Below are 17,801 nucleotides of genomic sequence, written 5' to 3' on the forward strand. Positions count from 1 at the left end.
TCGACTGTCGAGCACTACATCTATAATTCCATGTTTAATCCTTCCGTTTAACACTTATTTAAAACTAAGTAAACTAGTGATTATAAAAATCATAGTTTTTAGTTAATAATCATCTCTATAACACGATTTTCTGATTTCGCTGAAGGTGGAATGAGCGTATTCCAAAACGTCCGAATTTTGTAAATAAAACGTTTCGTATTATAAATCATCATCTTTATTATCACTTTTTCTCTTTTTCTCATCATGAATCCACGGGCTATCTGTGCTCTGCCCATCACAGGTATCGAAACCCGGTTTGTAGCATTGTAAGTCCGCAGACATACCGCTGTGCCACTAGGGTTCCACTGTTATAATAAAATAAAGTTGGTAAATTGAAAGTAGATAGATAAGAAAAAACAAACAAAAACGTTTCACTGTTGTTAAAGTAAAGATTTTTACGTATCCAAAACAAGTTATGTGTTAGTAAAATTTTGTTATAAAAATTACTGTACATGGTTGTTAGTGTATTTTTATTAACAATTCAGGAGGTACTGCAGATAGATAGTAAACTATAACGCTTACAACTATTTTGGTGGTTCTAATAAATTTAATTAGAGTTACTGTTGTATATTTACTAATCACCATTACTTACTTTATTCATTGGAAAATTAAGATAAACCCACCTTGCTTAAAAAATTAGATGTTTTACTAAGTTTATAACTAGTTTGTTTGTTTAGTTTTGTTGTCATTAGATGCTCCGTAATATTATGCAGTTTTCTTATTATTCAGTTGGTTGAAATTAAACATGAAAATCAAATAATGACCAAGATTTTACCAAACCAAGTATTTATTCAGCACAAAAATTTCCTCAAATCTGTTAAAAGTTCTAACTCGACTCTGTAGATCAGAACCTTACTTTGGAGGTTTCGTTGAGTTAAAACTCTACTTTGGGGGTCTGTTGGAGTAACGAACCTTATTTCAGAGATTTGACGGAGTAACGAACTCTACGCTGAAGATCAGCTGTAGCTACAAGTCTTTTAAGTAGGCTTAACCTTGAAACATTTTTTATAACAGCATAAAAGGCATGAGCAGTAATTTAAAATATATTTATACTGAGTGAAAACAAAGCTTGTTTTAAAATCATAAAAAAATAATCAGTGATGACATACTATGTACAGAGTACATTTAGTATATAAACACAATCACAACAGAAATCAGAACTACTTTCCACCACAAGTATCGCAATTATATCGCAATTATCAATAGTAATACATTTTTTACATACATAAAATACCTCTTTCTTTAGGAGCAGTGATTAATAAATTTATTTTTTCTATCTACTTTCAACTTCCTAGTTTTAATCTATTTAAAAAAACGATTAAAACAGATATAAAAAAGACATAAATACATGTTCAACATGTCTTTCAAACAACTGTATTCTTCAAATATAATGCAGTTGAGTTATAACATACAAAACTAAGTAAAATATTTCACTATATAATTTGAATACACATGTGCCATCACACATACTCAAACGATGCTTTAACTGTCATACTAGAAGTACGTATGTAAAGCAGTAATCGATTTTCACAGAAGTTTAGATAATGTTACGAGCCCATTGATGAAGTTTTGCCTTATATTTTTTGGACGTTCGTTTCACTTTTTCTCCACCTGAACAAGTTCACAGCATATAAAGAATCCCAATACGGATCTCTTTACAGTCTAATTTCTTCCTTCCAATATATATTTTTCCAACCTTTATCCTACCTGTGAGATCAAAACACCTAAAGCGCCATGTTGTTATAACAATGAACTCCAGATATAATTTACACTTCAGTTCTTATTATACATAATTCAACGACCAAAGACACATGCCAAAAGAAATCTGAATTTAACTACACACGTCAGTGAAACTAATCACTAAAAACGTGGATCGATATTAACAAAATATATAGACCGAGAATCTAATACCAAAGAGAGAATGTTGATGGAAAGTATTTAATGAAATAAAGTATCTGTGGATCCCTTGTAGGGGTAAATGAAAATATTGAGCAAATTGGTCCAAACAGTGTCTGGACTGCTATCATTTTACAACACGTGGATGGTAAATTTTACAATGTACCTATTAAAGTGATATCAATAGAGGCTGGATTAACGTCTTTTGATTTAAATGGAAGTTTATATTATGTTTTGTCGTACGTATATGAATGTATGGTAATGTATATTTATGTGTATATTATATATCTGAGAAAGCTACAAAAGGTTTTATAAAATACATTATATCAAAAGGAACGACAGCATGAATTTTGCACAACGAACTTTAGACCAAATTTAATCAAATGTAATTTTATGTAGAGAAAAGAAAAAACCCAGATATAGTACAAAAATCCAACACCAGGATACAAATCATAAGTTGGGTCATTATGTAATGTATCCTGGTTTTTGAGGTACTGGTGTAGCTAAAACCCAAACTATGTTGGGAATACACCGTCTATCCAGTTTAACTTTAACTTTACCAGCTCCACATGCTTAGAATGAGAAGAAAATAAGGAGCAAATGTGGAAAATAATCAAATAAAAACATTAATTAGAATATAAATCATCAATGCAACATAACACAAAAACTGTCATTCGAGTTAGCATCCAACCCCCAACATGACGCTTGTGTGTGTGTGTGTTTTCTTATAGCAAAGCCACATCGGGGTATCTGCTGTGTCCACCGAGGGGAACATGACGTTTGGACATAAATTTGTTATGTTGTTGTTGTTTTTTTAAAATTTCGCACAAAACTATATGAAAGCTATCTGCGCTAACCGTCCCTAATTTAGCAATGTAAGACTAGAAGGAAAGGAACTAGTCATCATCATCCACCGCCAACTCTTGTGCTACACTTTTACGAACTAATAGTGGGATCGAACGTGACATTATAATACCTCCACGACTGAAATGGCAAGCATGTTTGGTGTGATGGGAATTCAAACCTGCAACCTTCAGATTACGAGTCGAACGCCCTAACCACTTGGTCATGCCGGGCCTGAACACATGTAACAAGATGTTAAAATATTAATGTACTATAACATGACTTTGATGAGAAAACTTTAATTATTTCAATTTTTTTTTATTACAAAAAAAGGCGAACATATTTGGTGTGACGGAGATTTAAAACCACGCGTCTCAGATTGCGGGTGCCTTAACCACCTGGCCTGGGAGGACATTTCTGCTTTGAGCAATAACTGTACATAAAACCAATTTCGAAGTTTATTACGCAGCGCACAGCTACACAACAGACCATATCTGCGATCTGTCCATCGCGAGGAATCGAACCATGAAAATTAAGAATGTAAGTAGCTGACTCACTGGAGATAGGTAATAAAATGCTTCAAACGACTCTAACAGATTTGGAATGATAGTATTGATTCCTTATGGTAAATAACGCTACTAACGTCATCTGCTACCTTTTGTAATTTTGAACAACTGCCAGTCACCAGTATCCTACCACTCACAGTAAAGGATTAACTGTCACTTTTGTAACGCACCCACAGCTTAAAGTACTGAAAATACTTCGTGGTATCTTACAGATGCGAAACCGATATTCTAACACGAAATTCCAAAGCCAATTCGCGAAACAGAAATATGTGATATGTTTTTGAATTTTGCGCAAAACTACACGAGGGCCATCTACTCTAGCCGTCCTTAATTCAGCAGTGTAAGACCAAAGGGAAGGCAGCTAGTCATCGCCACCCAACGGCAACTCTTTTCCCAACGAATAGCGGAATTGACCGTCACATTATAACGCCCCCTTGGCTGAAAGGGCGAACATGTTTGATGCGAGGAGGATTCGAATCCGCGACTCTCAGATTACGAGTTGAACACTTTAACCCACCTGGCCATGCCGAGCATATTTTGTTTTTAAGCGAAAAGCTAAACAACAGACTATTTGCGTTGCACACACCACAACGATTTGATCTAAATCGTGCCGTTATACACCTTCAAACTCAATATTAAGCGATGGACATTTCAAGTTTTAAATTCTAATATGGAAAGCACGTGGACGTGTATTAAACTCACGTAGTTACCCTATTATCAACCTAATTTTCACTACGATACGTTTATAACGTGTTTTTTTTTTTCTGTAATGATTACATTTACTTTCTTGGTGTTTGTTAATTAATAATAACTTTCATAGGTGAACAAAACACTTAACTACAACATGTACATAATGTTTTTCTCATTACGTCATTATTAAAGCTTGGGCAATACGATACGTGTCGTGACATGATTGTATCGATATATCGTTTATGTATCTTCTCGAAATTTGGCAAACTTTCAGAAAGCATCACAAGTCTTTTGTTCAGAAAAAAGAAAAATCTGAATTTCTAATAAAGTATTTTTACTAAAAATTAATGATTCAGTAAAGAAAGGTGAGTATTGAGTGCTACAACTTGTCTTTGCTTCTTTTATCAACATTAAATACAAAGTAACATAAATTAACAAAAACAAAATGTTTGTTTGTTTTTTTTGGAATTTCGCACAAAGCTACTCGAGGGCTATCTGTGCTAGCCGTCCCTAATTTAGTAGTGTAAGACTAGAGGGAAGGCAGCTAGTCATCACCTCCCACCGCCAACTCTTGGGCTACTCTTTTACCAACGAATAGTGGGATTGACCGTCATATTATAACGCCCCCACTGCTGAAAGGGCGAGCATGTTTGGTGCGACGGGGATGCAAATAACAAAAAGGATAACTTTTATTTTACTGTTGTTGCCATCTGCCATTTAGTTGCTCAAAACTAAGAATTTGAATAAGCACTGTGAAGTACTTAAATAAGATAATGTTAGTAATACAGATAAAACTTTCAACCTCTGTAACAAACCATTGATAAAACTTCTGTATTTAAATACGTAACGACTAATATGATGATACGCATCCCTTATTATACAGATGTTTTTTCAAGCACAAAGCTACACAATGAGCTACCAGAGTTCTATTCACCACGAGAAATCAAACTTCGTAAACTTATCGCTCACACATAAACTGAAACCTAAACTTTCGTAGATGTTTATTACTAGAAGACCAGAAATATCATAGTACACCATACACCGATTCTCTCAATTTGTTTTGAATTTCGCACAAAGCTACACGAAGGCTATTCTCGCAGTAAACGTGTAAATGTTACAAGTTCTTGTATAATATTGAGTTGAGCCATAATTATTCAATACATTTGAGTACCCACTTTATGAAAGAGCTATTACAATTACTCCATCAATCAAATTTTGTTAATCCTCGGTGATATATTTGATAGTTAATATACTCTCTACTGTTAGAAGCACAGCAGTGTCTTCCACCACAGTATAAAGCAACTGAGGAGTCAATAAACTGGGCATCTTATGGAACTGTATTCTTTAGACCTTTTGCTAGAGGGTCGGTGTTAGTCAAACACACGTACTAAAATTCCCCGTGCTTATTATGTTACACTTTTTAACAGTTTTGTTTCGTATTTTGCACGAAGCGGCTTCAGGAACAACTACACTAGCTGTCCCTAATTTAGTAGTGTAAGACTACAGGGAAGGCAGCTTGTCATCACCACCCACCGACAAATGTTGTATTGCTCTTCTACAATGAATAGTGGGATTGACCATAACATTATAAAGAAAATATCTGGTGAAGGTTTTTTGGAGAGAAAAGGGCTTGTAATTTGTAGAAGATGCAAGATTTCAACGTAAACTAATTTACAGTTGAATGTTTGTTGAAAAAAAATCAGCATGTTTGTGTTCTTGTGAGTATAATTTGAATAATAAGTATAATTTGGATGGGAAGAACCTTAACCATGTTATGAAAGAAAGGGTGGTTGTAATAGATGATCAGTCTCTAAAGTCATCCAAGCAGTAAGCTGTTGTTTGTACTGGACCAAATAGGATATTAGGTTGTATCTATAGAAAATATTTAATACAAGTCTAAAAAAGAAATAACTTAATTGTACAGATTACTAGTTAGGCCACATTTGGAGTATCATGTTTAGTCTTGGGCTTCTTACCTCAGGAAAGACAATGAATTGTTGGAAAGGGTTCAGAAAAGGTTACTAAAATGGTACCTGCGATGAAGGGGTTGAAATCTCTCAAATTGTCTTCTCTTGAAAGAAGTTAGGAGGACCTGATTGGAGTGTTAGGGTTGTAAAGTAGATTTACAATGTTGATGCATCATCTTTTTTTATATTTAACAGTTAGAAGGGTAGTACTAGGGGCATTAATGTAAATTTTGGCAGGATAGGAATCATCTTTAGGTAAGACAGTTTTATTTTTCTAACAGAGTAGTTGGCCTTTGGAAAGGGTTGCCTTCGGATATTGTGGAAGAAGTAAATTTAAATGAGTTTAAGAGAAAGCTTCACAACTACATGAATGATAAGGACTGGCTTTAAGATTTTTTAAAAAATTATATATTAATAGACTTAGTTTAATTTAAAATACAAAACAGCCAAGATGTACCAATAGGACCCATGTTGTACAAAATATTACATTAAAACAAGTACAATTTATATGAGATTGTGTGTTAAGCTAGTAGGGCCATTTGTACATAGCTATGCATAATTTGAACTAAAAGACTAGAAAGAAGGGCACGGAATGAAACAAATTTCAGCTTTAATAAGCAATGCTATTTGAATGACTTATTAGCATCTAATTAATTTTATTTTTTTTTATCAGTATCTCACTGGATTAAAAAAATGCTTTGAATATATTATACAAGCACCTATGTTACAATTTGCAAAATCTTACCACATTTTTGATGGTTTTGTTTAACAGGTGAACTCAACTATTCATATTATTAGAATTTTCAATCTAAACTTTGCAGGCCAAGTTAGGGATTTGTACAATTCAGATTTAGCTGTCCCTAATATTGAACTACTAGCCAAAGGTAGGGCAACCAATTAGGTACACCTACCACCATATGCTCCTTGTCTGCTCTATGGACTGAATAATAAGATTGTCACTTTCACAATGTATCCACAACTCAAGTTTAGAGCGAGTTCCATTGCATCATGGCTTAAACCTTGGATTTGTCAGTCCACAGACCACATACCAACTATTAAACTCCACCATGGCAACTTGCAGTATTCCAAACCTACATTTGTCATACATTTGCAACACTTGCTGTATATTTGTATTGAAAAAAGCAATGTTTTATGTAATATCATTTTGGCTTGCAACAAAATTATGTCTTTCTATGAAGAAAAAAAAGAGAGAGAGAGAGCAAACAGTTATTTAGAAATGATTAACAACACATCCTGCCCTTTTCTATGATGTATAAAAAGTGTGATGTGCTATTAAAAAAATGCCCACTTTCAGTAACATTTATGAAAAATGAAAGTCCAAGAAAAATGCATGGATCTCTGTGTATCTGTACATACAGATATAAAAAATAAACCCAGCATTTAGTTTATTTTCTATAAGCTACTCTGTATGTAATATAGCAGTAAAACAATGTTACTGTCAATATAAAAGCTGGTAAAATAAAATCTTTATTTCATAGAAAGGGATGCATTTGAAAGAATAAACAAGTCAATCATTTGTTATAAGAATAGTGCACATACATGGCACCTTAAGCAAGTCAATACTACTTTTATTGATAAAACTTTAGAGAAAGTGGTAACTATATTCACATACTGGACAAACAGCAAAAGCTTCATTTTCTACAAAATACAAAGAAGAACACTGAGGTAATTAAGAAAGGATTGAAAATTATTTACTCACAAAATTTCTTGCAAGTTAACACAAGAAGTGTCAGAGTGCCTGAACATACACAAGTCAGTAACAGTTTTTTGTTTGAACTGCAAGTCCTCCAGAGTTCAAAATCTACATTAAATTTAATACTTTAAACATTTTTTATGTACAACTATAATATTAATTTATGTACAGGAAAACTGACAATTGAACATGTTATAGAGTTCATCTCTTACGAGTCCGTTTTGAAGTATTTATGGTTGTTGTTTCCCCTGACTTTCGTTTTTTATCTGCAGTTGAATCCTGTAAGAAATGCATTACTTCAGGTATTAGCCAGTCAGATGGAGGAGGAGAAGGGTCTTCAATCAAACTAAAAGCTAGAAACTCTGGTTTCACACAATGTATGCCAGCAGATGCTAAATTTTCCAAGTCCACTTTGCTCAGTAAATTGTTTGGGAGATCTATGAAAGCATGAGTAACACCTTGCAGGTTGAAATATGGTGGTGTTGCCTGAACCACTTCTGCACCACCGATTGTCAAAATACGGCTGTAAGTGGATGTCTTCTGCCTATCTGCTAACACAAGGGCTTTCCAATCTCTAAATGCACCAGCATTCAAACTTGGGTTCCTCAAACAGTCATCTTGAATCTTAACACGCCAACGATGGGGGCATAGAGCAATTTTGACCATTTTTTCAGGCATCTTAGATAAAAGATAATGGCAAGCCTTTCCTCCCCATTCATGGTCTTCTTCATCCACAAACTTACCTGCTTGTCTACAAGCTTCCATATATGACTTGTGCAAGACCCACTTTCCTGATGCAACACTAGCCAAAAATTTTTCATTTTTTAGTGGTTGTTTCATAATTAAATGTGTAGCTGTTTTGTCTACACACTTCAAGTCTGACACCTTTCCACCTAATTCTTCTATAAGAGCAGAGTAGTCAACTCTTTCTTCTTCTGACAGCCCAGATAACATAAATTTCATAACGTTTGGATTACTCACTTTTGCTGTATTACTAGGTGATTCATGTAAAGAAATATTTATATTTGAAGTCGATTTATCATTTTCTGAGACCAAGCTCTTCTTATCATTGATTGGTTCTGTTATTTCTACTTCAAGCTCTGGTTCATTATTCATAGTTGGGCTAAGAGACTGTGTTTCCTGAGTTTGTTTTCCATTCTTAGCAAGTTGTTCGGCTATTTTTTCTCTCTCTTGTCGACTTAATGGATCATCCCAAGTTATAGGTACACTCTGTGAAGCTTCTGTAGCTATGACCCCATTAGATCCTGCATTTTCATATTGAACATTTTGTTCTGGTTTAATTTTCAATCTATCCAAATAATTCTGATTTACAGAAGAATTGGAACCACTGGAACTATTTAATCTTCTACTCAGACATTTTCCTTCTTTAGCAGTTTTTGTTGCTGACATAATCTCTTCCAACTGTTTGCTGACTTCAGCTTGTGTTTCACCTGACACTTCTTGTCTCCCATCTTTGATTTTGTTAAATATTTCATAAGAGCTGTTATTTACAAAACCTTTAACATCTTTCACAGGTGTTTTGGATGACTCCTTTTCAGTCCCTGACTGACTACAATTTACATGTACTTTCTTGGTTGAAACTTGTCCAGAAAGTGACATTCTTGGATTATAATAGTATGGGAACAAATTTTCATCTACTAGTTCATTCTCATCTCTGCAAGCATACACCCAATCAGGACAAACAATGGACTTGCCCTGATCTTTGGCTAATTTCAGTTCTCTGGTAATGTCACTGGTTTTACCCTGGTAAACAAAATGAGTACATTTTGAATCATATGTCCAACAATAGTCTCCTCCCAGCAAACCAACTATTTTATTTAACTCACCTTGCTTGCTTCTTAATTTTTTGGAAACGCAGAGAACAACTCCAGTCAATGGCCTCTCTATTTTATTTTCACAGTGAAAAGATGCATTTTTTTCAGAAATATCTACTTTTTCTATTTTATTTTGTTGTTCAGCCTCTGTTGGTAGCTCATAAGCTCCAAAATTCTTCAAAGCAACTGATAAGTTGTGTTGAAAGAGATCTTCCAGTGGTAAGCTTGACCTGTGTCTTCTACTATTTTCAACTGAAGGGGTTCTTTGACTTCCAGGTGAATCCAGACAGTTCAGTGCATCTGTAACATCATACTGGGGAAAATATTCTACTCCAGGAATCAGAAAATTGCTAGGAGAACATACACCAGTCGATGATCCAGCTGATAGCTTTCTGTGAGGTGTCACCTTTTCATCTCTCATTAGTTCTTTGACCCGTTGATTGATGATAAGAGGGGTAGCTGGTTTTCTTTGGTCAGCATCATTTTTCACTTGTTTTAATGAAAGAATCTGGTCATGCATTTTTGATTTTGTGTCCAATTTTGACTCCAGTTCTTTTTCTTGATTTGCAGCAGTTAAGCTTTCAGTCTTTTGTTCTTCAATTTTTGTTTCATCATTCTTTTTAAGCATCTCACTATTGCCTTTCTCTGTGTTTTGAATTTGCTTCTTCTCTTCAACATTATCACTTTCACTATCTACCAAAAAATCTTCTTCCAGTGCTTTCTCCCCACTTTCAGCAGTTTGCAGAAGCCAATCCTTTTTCACAGCTGGTATATTCCACTTTTTGGCAGCTTCATACTTACTTCCTTCTGGATTCTGAACAACTAGATGGGTGTTAGGCAGAAGACCACGACTCTTATTTGCCTTTCGTACAAAGTACTCCTGACATGTACCTCCCAAAACCTCTGCTAAATGCATCAAACAATCTCTTTCTGTTCCTGTATATTGACTAAATGACAAGACACAATTTTTTAATGGACAATTTTCTGGTTTTACTACAATGGGTCTAAAAAGAGGATTTCCATTGAATGATAACAACTTCTCATTTTCTAAACACATCTGTAACCAGCAATTTGTTACAATTTCTTTAGCACACACATCTGCCTTGCCCCCAGTTAAAGGAAGTACAGCAATGTCTGGTGTAGTCTTGTTCGTCTCACTTATTAGTATTCCACCATTTGTTTCAACCATTTCTGCAAGAATTTCAGTGTCTTTCAAACCAAAATCAACAATGGTAATTCTTAAGCCATCAAATATGTAGATTTCTGATTCTTCCTCATTATCATTTTGTTTTTCATTATCCATGTCTGCTTTTTCTTCTTGAGGATTTAAAACTGACAGATTTTTATCATGTGCTAAGTTGGCTTCTTTGGCAAGAAGTAAACCTACTTTATCCATGGTCTTGTCACTTGGAAGATACTGGTTCATTATATCACTAAAATCAGTTGGAGCATTGTTTTTTTCTGAAGAGTTACATTGTTCTGTGTTATTATTTCCTTTAAAGGATGTTTGTTCTGATCCAATTGGAATAGCCTCAGGTTGAAATTTACTTACTACATTATCTAAGCAAGCATATGGATTTTCATCCACTAGTTTACCCTCTTTACAACAGTGAATTAACCACTCCAAATTAACAACAAATGGTCTTACTGAATTTTCTGATAGCAGTCTGATGTGATCTTCGATATGACTGCCAATAATAACATGAGTTACATTTTCACTTAATTTGTCAAATCTCATTCCTCCTGCTGCATTGATTATCTTTTGCAATTTTTCTAAGAGTTGGCCTGACCAACCAGAAAGGAAAATTTGACACCCATCTAAGAAGTTACCTTTCCTTTGAATTTCTTTGACATTTAAATTATTTAAACTTTCAAGGAGAGAGGAATTCTTGTTGGGCTTTGCAGTGATAATAGTAATGTCACTTTGGGCCGTTTCATCTAGTCGACTCGCTACACTAACATTAGCTATTGTACTACAATCAACTGCTTGTTGTTTTGAATAAACACTATTTTTCTTTGGTGTTGATGTTTCTTGTTCCTGTTCTGTATCAGACGTTACCTGATACAAAGTTTCATCCAAACAATACCCAGCTGAGATGCTATCATATATCCACTCGACTTTTACACAATACAGTCTCCATGTTTTAGCAAATTTAAACTTTTCTCCTTTTGGTTCTACAAGAACCAAATGAGTTGTTTCTTTAGCTTTGAGAGCTCCAGAATAGCTTCCACCATTGTCTTCTATGATCTTTTGGATTTTTTTTCTTTCATCGCTTTCAATTTGTGAAACAGTAATGTTAAGCCCCTTGAACACAGGACAGCGATAAATATTAAAGCATGGATCTGATGCATGAATCCTTTGATGTTGTCCTCGTTCCCAGCATTCCTCCACCCAGCTTGGAAGCATAACTGGTAGACTAAAGTTGGCAGCTACATGGTACTTTTTGGAGCCAACCTCCCCTAAAAAAAAAAAAAAAACAATTATTGTTTACACAAAATAATTTTATCTCAAAATCTGGTAAGAAAATAAAATGCATGCATTATATTAAAATGACAAATATTTTGAAGGGTATACCTACACACTTAGGGGAAAAATAAATTAACTGTGGATATTCCATGTTTGTATATGTTTCATTTTAGGCTAATATGAACATATTGAATGTTATGCAAATAGTTTTTATAATCATTATTTTCCAAGTTGTAATTAAATAATTCTTTGTCACAGTTGAAAAATGACTACAAATATATTTTGTTGGAGAAATTCTGATGATTTGTCACTCTACCAAACCTAAATTCTCTCCAGAATGTCCAGTGTTGGCCTTAATTACAGCATCAGAGATCCCCAAAGGAACACCACCAAACTAAATACATCTCCATCTCATTCCAACAAGATAACTGACAGTATCAATCAAAAGTGCCTCTACACCCCTGACTGTTAAGTGTAGCTATATATCAGGGGTTGGATAATAGAAACCTTATTTACATCCATGCCAGAGATGATAATCCATGATAATCCAGGAATATGTGCTATACATCTTATACTGGCTTGTGTAAAAAAAAAAATCAATTAGGCAAAATGAAGAATGCTCAGAGTACCTTCTATTAATCATAACACAGAGAATCTCATTAATGAATGCTTTGTTACAAAAAAGTGACATTATCTGAATGAGGTGCACATATACAGCATGAGGATAAAAAGCACACAGTCTTAATTGGAGAGCATCACAAGATAAATATTGTTAAGAGTAATTAAGTGGGGTATAAAAGACTGGAACAAGAAAGAAAAAATTAGACCAATAATTATTAGGCAAAGGAATAAGACGTGGCAGTCGAGTGGTAGCTGTAGTGCGAGATAAGGTCACTGTGCTACAAAAGTAGTAATTCTTTAATTCTTGAGTACACCTTAAGGAATCAGCCAGGATTTAAAAAGTGACCATCCAAAATTTGTACAGACATGATTTGTCACATACACCAAACGTCTTAGGGATTTGAGCACAATTTTAAAACAGATCTCTTACAACAATGACCAAAGGTATTCAACAAACATTTTCAAGGTTTGAAACAAGAGATTTTAATGTTTTTACATATTCTTATCATTCATGAATATATTCTACAAATTGAATTAAGTTTTTGAAAGTTACAGAAATTTTGTTTGAAAAGAAGACATAAGTACAGTTAGATTTATTGAGTTTGGTGGGTGATGGCAAAATATTGTGATAATTCAAAACCCAATTTATTGGATATTTTTAAGGCTATCAGAGTACTTAAGAGAAGGTATATTTGTTAGATATAATTAATCTAACTAAGACTACTGTTTACAAAACTTGTTGCCTAGCCTAACAAAAGAAACAATGAAGATATTTTGAAAGGACAGGCTTAGGGGTCACCAATCTTTGTCAGATTTTTCATGCTTTTTTTATTATTACTTGCAATGGGAAACAGTTGTTGTTGTAACCAGTACAATAAGTTATCAAAAGGAGTATTTTCATAAGATCAACATAGTTGAAACTAACTGCATGTATAAAACAGAACTTTTTGATCAATAACAAAAAAGCTTGAAATTCTAAGATTAAAAGTAATTTTTATGTTATTTAAAACAAAGTCTTAAAACTTTACAACTTAAAACATTATAGAAATACAATATAAAACACCCAGGTTTTTTTCTAAATCAATATTAGATACTATTTGGTTCAATATCATCATTTTAAGAAAGAAAAAAAAAAGAATTATCAGTGACATCTCTCATCAGCCTGAACAGAATTAAAGTTCTTATTTGAAATCATAATTCACAACTTTTCCAGAGATGAATTGTCAATTTAACAAGGTTTTAAAATCACTATTGAACTCGAATGTGATTGGAATATAATTTGAAATCACAGAAATTAAAGAACCTACAATCAAAGTATCGAAAAAGTAAATATTTTATTATACGGTAAAACACAAGAACATTTTCTAAAATGTTTAGTAGCAGTGAAATCAATTTTTTAGTTTTCAAGATATTCTTGTCCATCTGCTATACTTTTATCTTATTCAATGGATGGGTGGGTAAACTGCTGGCTGAATACTTGATATACTTCTTTATTAAAGGATTTTAAAATGTTATTACCCCATCATTATAGGACTTGTACTACACTGCCTGTAAAAATTAAAACTTTCAGGTGTATATTGTTACTTAATGATGTTGTGATAATAGTCCAAAACATGCACATATGCTACAACTACTTGTGTAATTGTACAAGTTTGTTTGTGAATCATATTTTATGTACGAAGGCAAAAGCTAACAAAAACCTTTCAGCATTAACAAAAATGTTAATAATGGATAGAATAAACACCAAATAATACAAGCTATCTGAGAGTAAACAACTTCACAGATAAAAATTGTGTTAACCACTGGTCTATTAACCAAAACAACCAAACTATAACTTCTAACAGTAACATAGGTAAACCAGTCTCTAAGGCATTGACTATACTATTTCCTTCATTTGGACTTCCGTATGAGGCCACTTAAAAATACCCTTGTATTATAGTACAATAGCTTGCAAAATAAGGTAACTATAGGTCTACAGCACTGATTTACAAGGCAATTTAAATGGACAAGACTCATTGTAACTGTATGATGTCAAAATATTTATAACTATCTGGTATATAAAATTACCAACGTTAACAAATAATTACAAAAATTGCCAAGTTATGAGATTTTAAATCAACATGCTGAAATGATACAAAAAAATGACTAACTTAAGAAGTGACTGCATTTTGAAGTGTTGTGTAAATATATGAAAGAGACACGATGGGTTTTTAAAGATTCCTCACCTAATGTTCAAAAACACACTTATTTTTCAAATCTATACTATTTTAACATTTCCAATTTTCCACCTGGCCATATAACGTAAAATTTCTATTTACTAGTAAATATAAAAAGAAACAATTATGATCTTACCTGCCACAAGATGAGTAACACTTTTGGTCAAATCTTTGATGAAGTTTCCACCCATTAACTGAACTTTCTTTTCTACGTCTAATCGAGTCTGTTTGTCTACATTTGAACATGTTATAGTCATTTTTCTAAAGGCTAAGCTATATACAGGATAAGGTCGTTTTGGTAGGGCTTCACCATGCTCTAAACATGTCAAAATACAAAGAGGTCCCATGATTCTACAATTTAAAGATGCAACATGATCAAAGGCCACTCCTACGAGAGGATCAAAAACATAAAGCTTATTTTCATTTTGCTTTACTTCCAAGCACGCCTGGGTTGAGATCCAAACTGAGTTGATACCACTTGCTTCTAGAGAACTAAAGGCAAGTTGCATACATTCTGAAACGTCAGCTACTTGTTTCCCATCTGGGATGACAAAACAGACCTCATATCGAACACTAGAAACAGACACGTTGCCCTGCATGGTGCTGTAACCATAAAGAAACAGATGCATTTTAATAATTTGTTTTGCAAAATTACACAAGATACAGTAAACATTTTTTTTTTTTTGTAAAATACATAGTTATGAAGATGTTGGTTGAAAAGATTAAATAATTTGTTAGTTTAGTCACAGCTTCTGTTGTTGCTTTTTACAGTTGCTCAAAAACCATAATTTGACTTTATATATTTAAAAATAAAGAGAGCAAAATAATACGGTGTATTTTTGTCTACAGAGGGCATCAACAATTACATAATCAAACAGAATGAAATGATAAATTTTCTGCCTATACACTCATTCAACAGAACTTTAAAAGAAACAAGTGCAAAAAAACTGTTACTAAGGCTCAGAAACATTTTAAACACCACAAGTTTTCCCTGCATAATACTAGTGTTGTCAGACATTTTGGAAATATAGAAAAACTACAAATGTAAGCATCAAATATTTTGCATTTTAATTATATCAAAAACAAAATCAATACTAAATAAAAAAGAAGAAAAAACTGATATATTTTTAAACACTTTGAAAAACCTTCAGTTTAACAATAGTTTGAGGTTAATTTCTAAAACAGTCCTTGGCTGGTCAGTAGAGAGTTGGCAAGTGGCTCAAAATCTGATAAACTTTATGTTACTCCTATTTTTAAGGTGTTACCATAAAAATTGAGTCAGTTTTTTTTAGCCATTCTTCTGGATGGTATATTCAAATGACCTTCTATGACATAATTTTTTATGTCTTGTGGAAAGTAAGAAATTTTGGACATAAAAAGACACTACTTGGAAGTATTAAAAAGTTATGTTACTAAAAATTAAAAATGTATCACATCTTAGCTTTATGAAATGTTTTGTACATGCAAAATATACACTAATTTTTATCAAAAAGTTACCAAATACTATTTTTTCAGTTTAACTCTACACCCATAATGATATTTGAGTTAAAATGAGGGCTCCAAGTTGCTTTAGACATCAAAGTTTGTTGTTTCATATGCAAAATTGTATTTTATTAGCTCAATAAGGCATTTCATTTTTTTATACTTTTTAACCAAAAACATTCGACATCCACTTCAAAATACTCATCGAGAAAGAAGTATTGATAAAATACTTTGTTGGTTTTCTACTTTTTTACATATTAATGTGAAAAAATATATTAATATCAAATATAAAGCTATTGTTTTTCTTAATCTAACAATAAATAAGATCTCTGCAAAATGTCTTATTGTTCAAAGCACATCATTTTATATCTCTCAACAGCAAAGTATACCTTTCACATTCCGGGATTCTTCAGTGAAAGAAATATTCTCAAGCATTCATAAACTCTTAATTGTAACAAATGAAAGTCTTTCTCCAGTGTTAAAGTGATATATCACATTAGGAAGCCTTATGTTTTCTTTGTTAAAAATGCCTATACGTAGTTAACAAGAAGCTTCAGTCTAATAAAACAAATCCTTCCATCAACATCCAATACATCACTTTTAATATCTAAACAGCAATGCCAATCATAAAAAAATAACCTATGTAACAAAATGTTACATCTTTTTTTCTAAATAAACACTTGTTGTTAAAGTTAAAACTTAAATGCAATATAATTTATCATACTTAAAATATTTTATATGTTTACTTAACACCGTCTTTCATGCTGTACTGTTAAGTTAAATTATTCGTTTGAAACATTACACAGGTATGTGACTGCGAAGGGCAATTTATCTTTGGTTACTTTAAATCTATGATTCGAAGTGTCATGAATTTAAAATATGAAAACAAATATATATACTCTTATTGCCAATCTACGAAACATGACATTTCTACGGAGCAGGATTTTAACTCGTATTATTCTTCAATTTGGCATTCTGAGAATTTTAATCTCTATTCCTTTTAGTCTAGGTTACGTTAGGCTTAACTTAGTGTATAACCAACGAGTATGTTTAACTTCGAAATTTGGCTAAATCTTAAAAGAAAATAAAAACTAAGCTTACATCATTTTCGACTTGAAAACTAACACCAAAATTACCAATTTACTAGTTAATGTTTCAAACTAAGAGTATTGCTTAGCTATTTCTGTTAGTTACTATTATAATACAAAGTCTTGCTACTTTCTATGACATTTATTATCATTAGAATGTCTTAACTTACCTTTTTATTATTTTAATTGTTCGTTCTTTTTCAATAAACTTACTCAGAATATATTTTATCCTGTTCAAAATTATTACATCATCTTATCACTACGTGGCCAAGAAAACAAAGTTAAGACTAAGGACCAACTAATTACCTTTCGTCTGCTTTCATTTCACATTTGCTCGATTTCCCGCGAAAGTTGACGAAACTGCACGATTTTGAGCT

At 32.9% G+C, this 17,801-nt stretch overlaps 1 protein-coding gene across 3 annotated transcripts; it reads right to left on the reverse strand.

Moving 5' to 3' along the window:
* Positions 1-7,466: 7,466 nt before the first annotated feature.
* On the reverse strand, positions 7,467-17,782 carry mus101 (mutagen-sensitive 101). Of its 3 annotated transcripts, none has more exons than XM_076502170.1 (3): positions 17,731-17,782; positions 14,991-15,457; positions 7,467-12,010 (listed from the first exon to the last, which is right to left on the reverse strand). In XM_076502170.1, exons 1-3 carry the CDS (start codon positions 17,745-17,747, stop codon positions 7,917-7,919), a joined length of 4,578 nt encoding a protein of 1,525 aa, XP_076358285.1. In that variant the 5' UTR covers positions 17,748-17,782; the 3' UTR covers positions 7,467-7,916. The 3 variants fall into 3 exon arrangements, with proteins under 3 accessions (XP_076358285.1, XP_076358287.1, XP_076358286.1); XM_076502172.1 differs by having other exon boundaries at positions 17,595-17,732; XM_076502171.1 differs by lacking the exon at positions 17,731-17,782 and adding an exon at positions 17,438-17,577.
* Positions 17,783-17,801: the final 19 nt, after the last annotated feature.

The sequence above is a fragment of the Tachypleus tridentatus genome, chromosome 5, assembly GCF_004210375.1.
Source record: "Tachypleus tridentatus isolate NWPU-2018 chromosome 5, ASM421037v1, whole genome shotgun sequence".
NCBI lineage: Eukaryota > Metazoa > Arthropoda > Merostomata > Xiphosura > Limulidae > Tachypleus > Tachypleus tridentatus.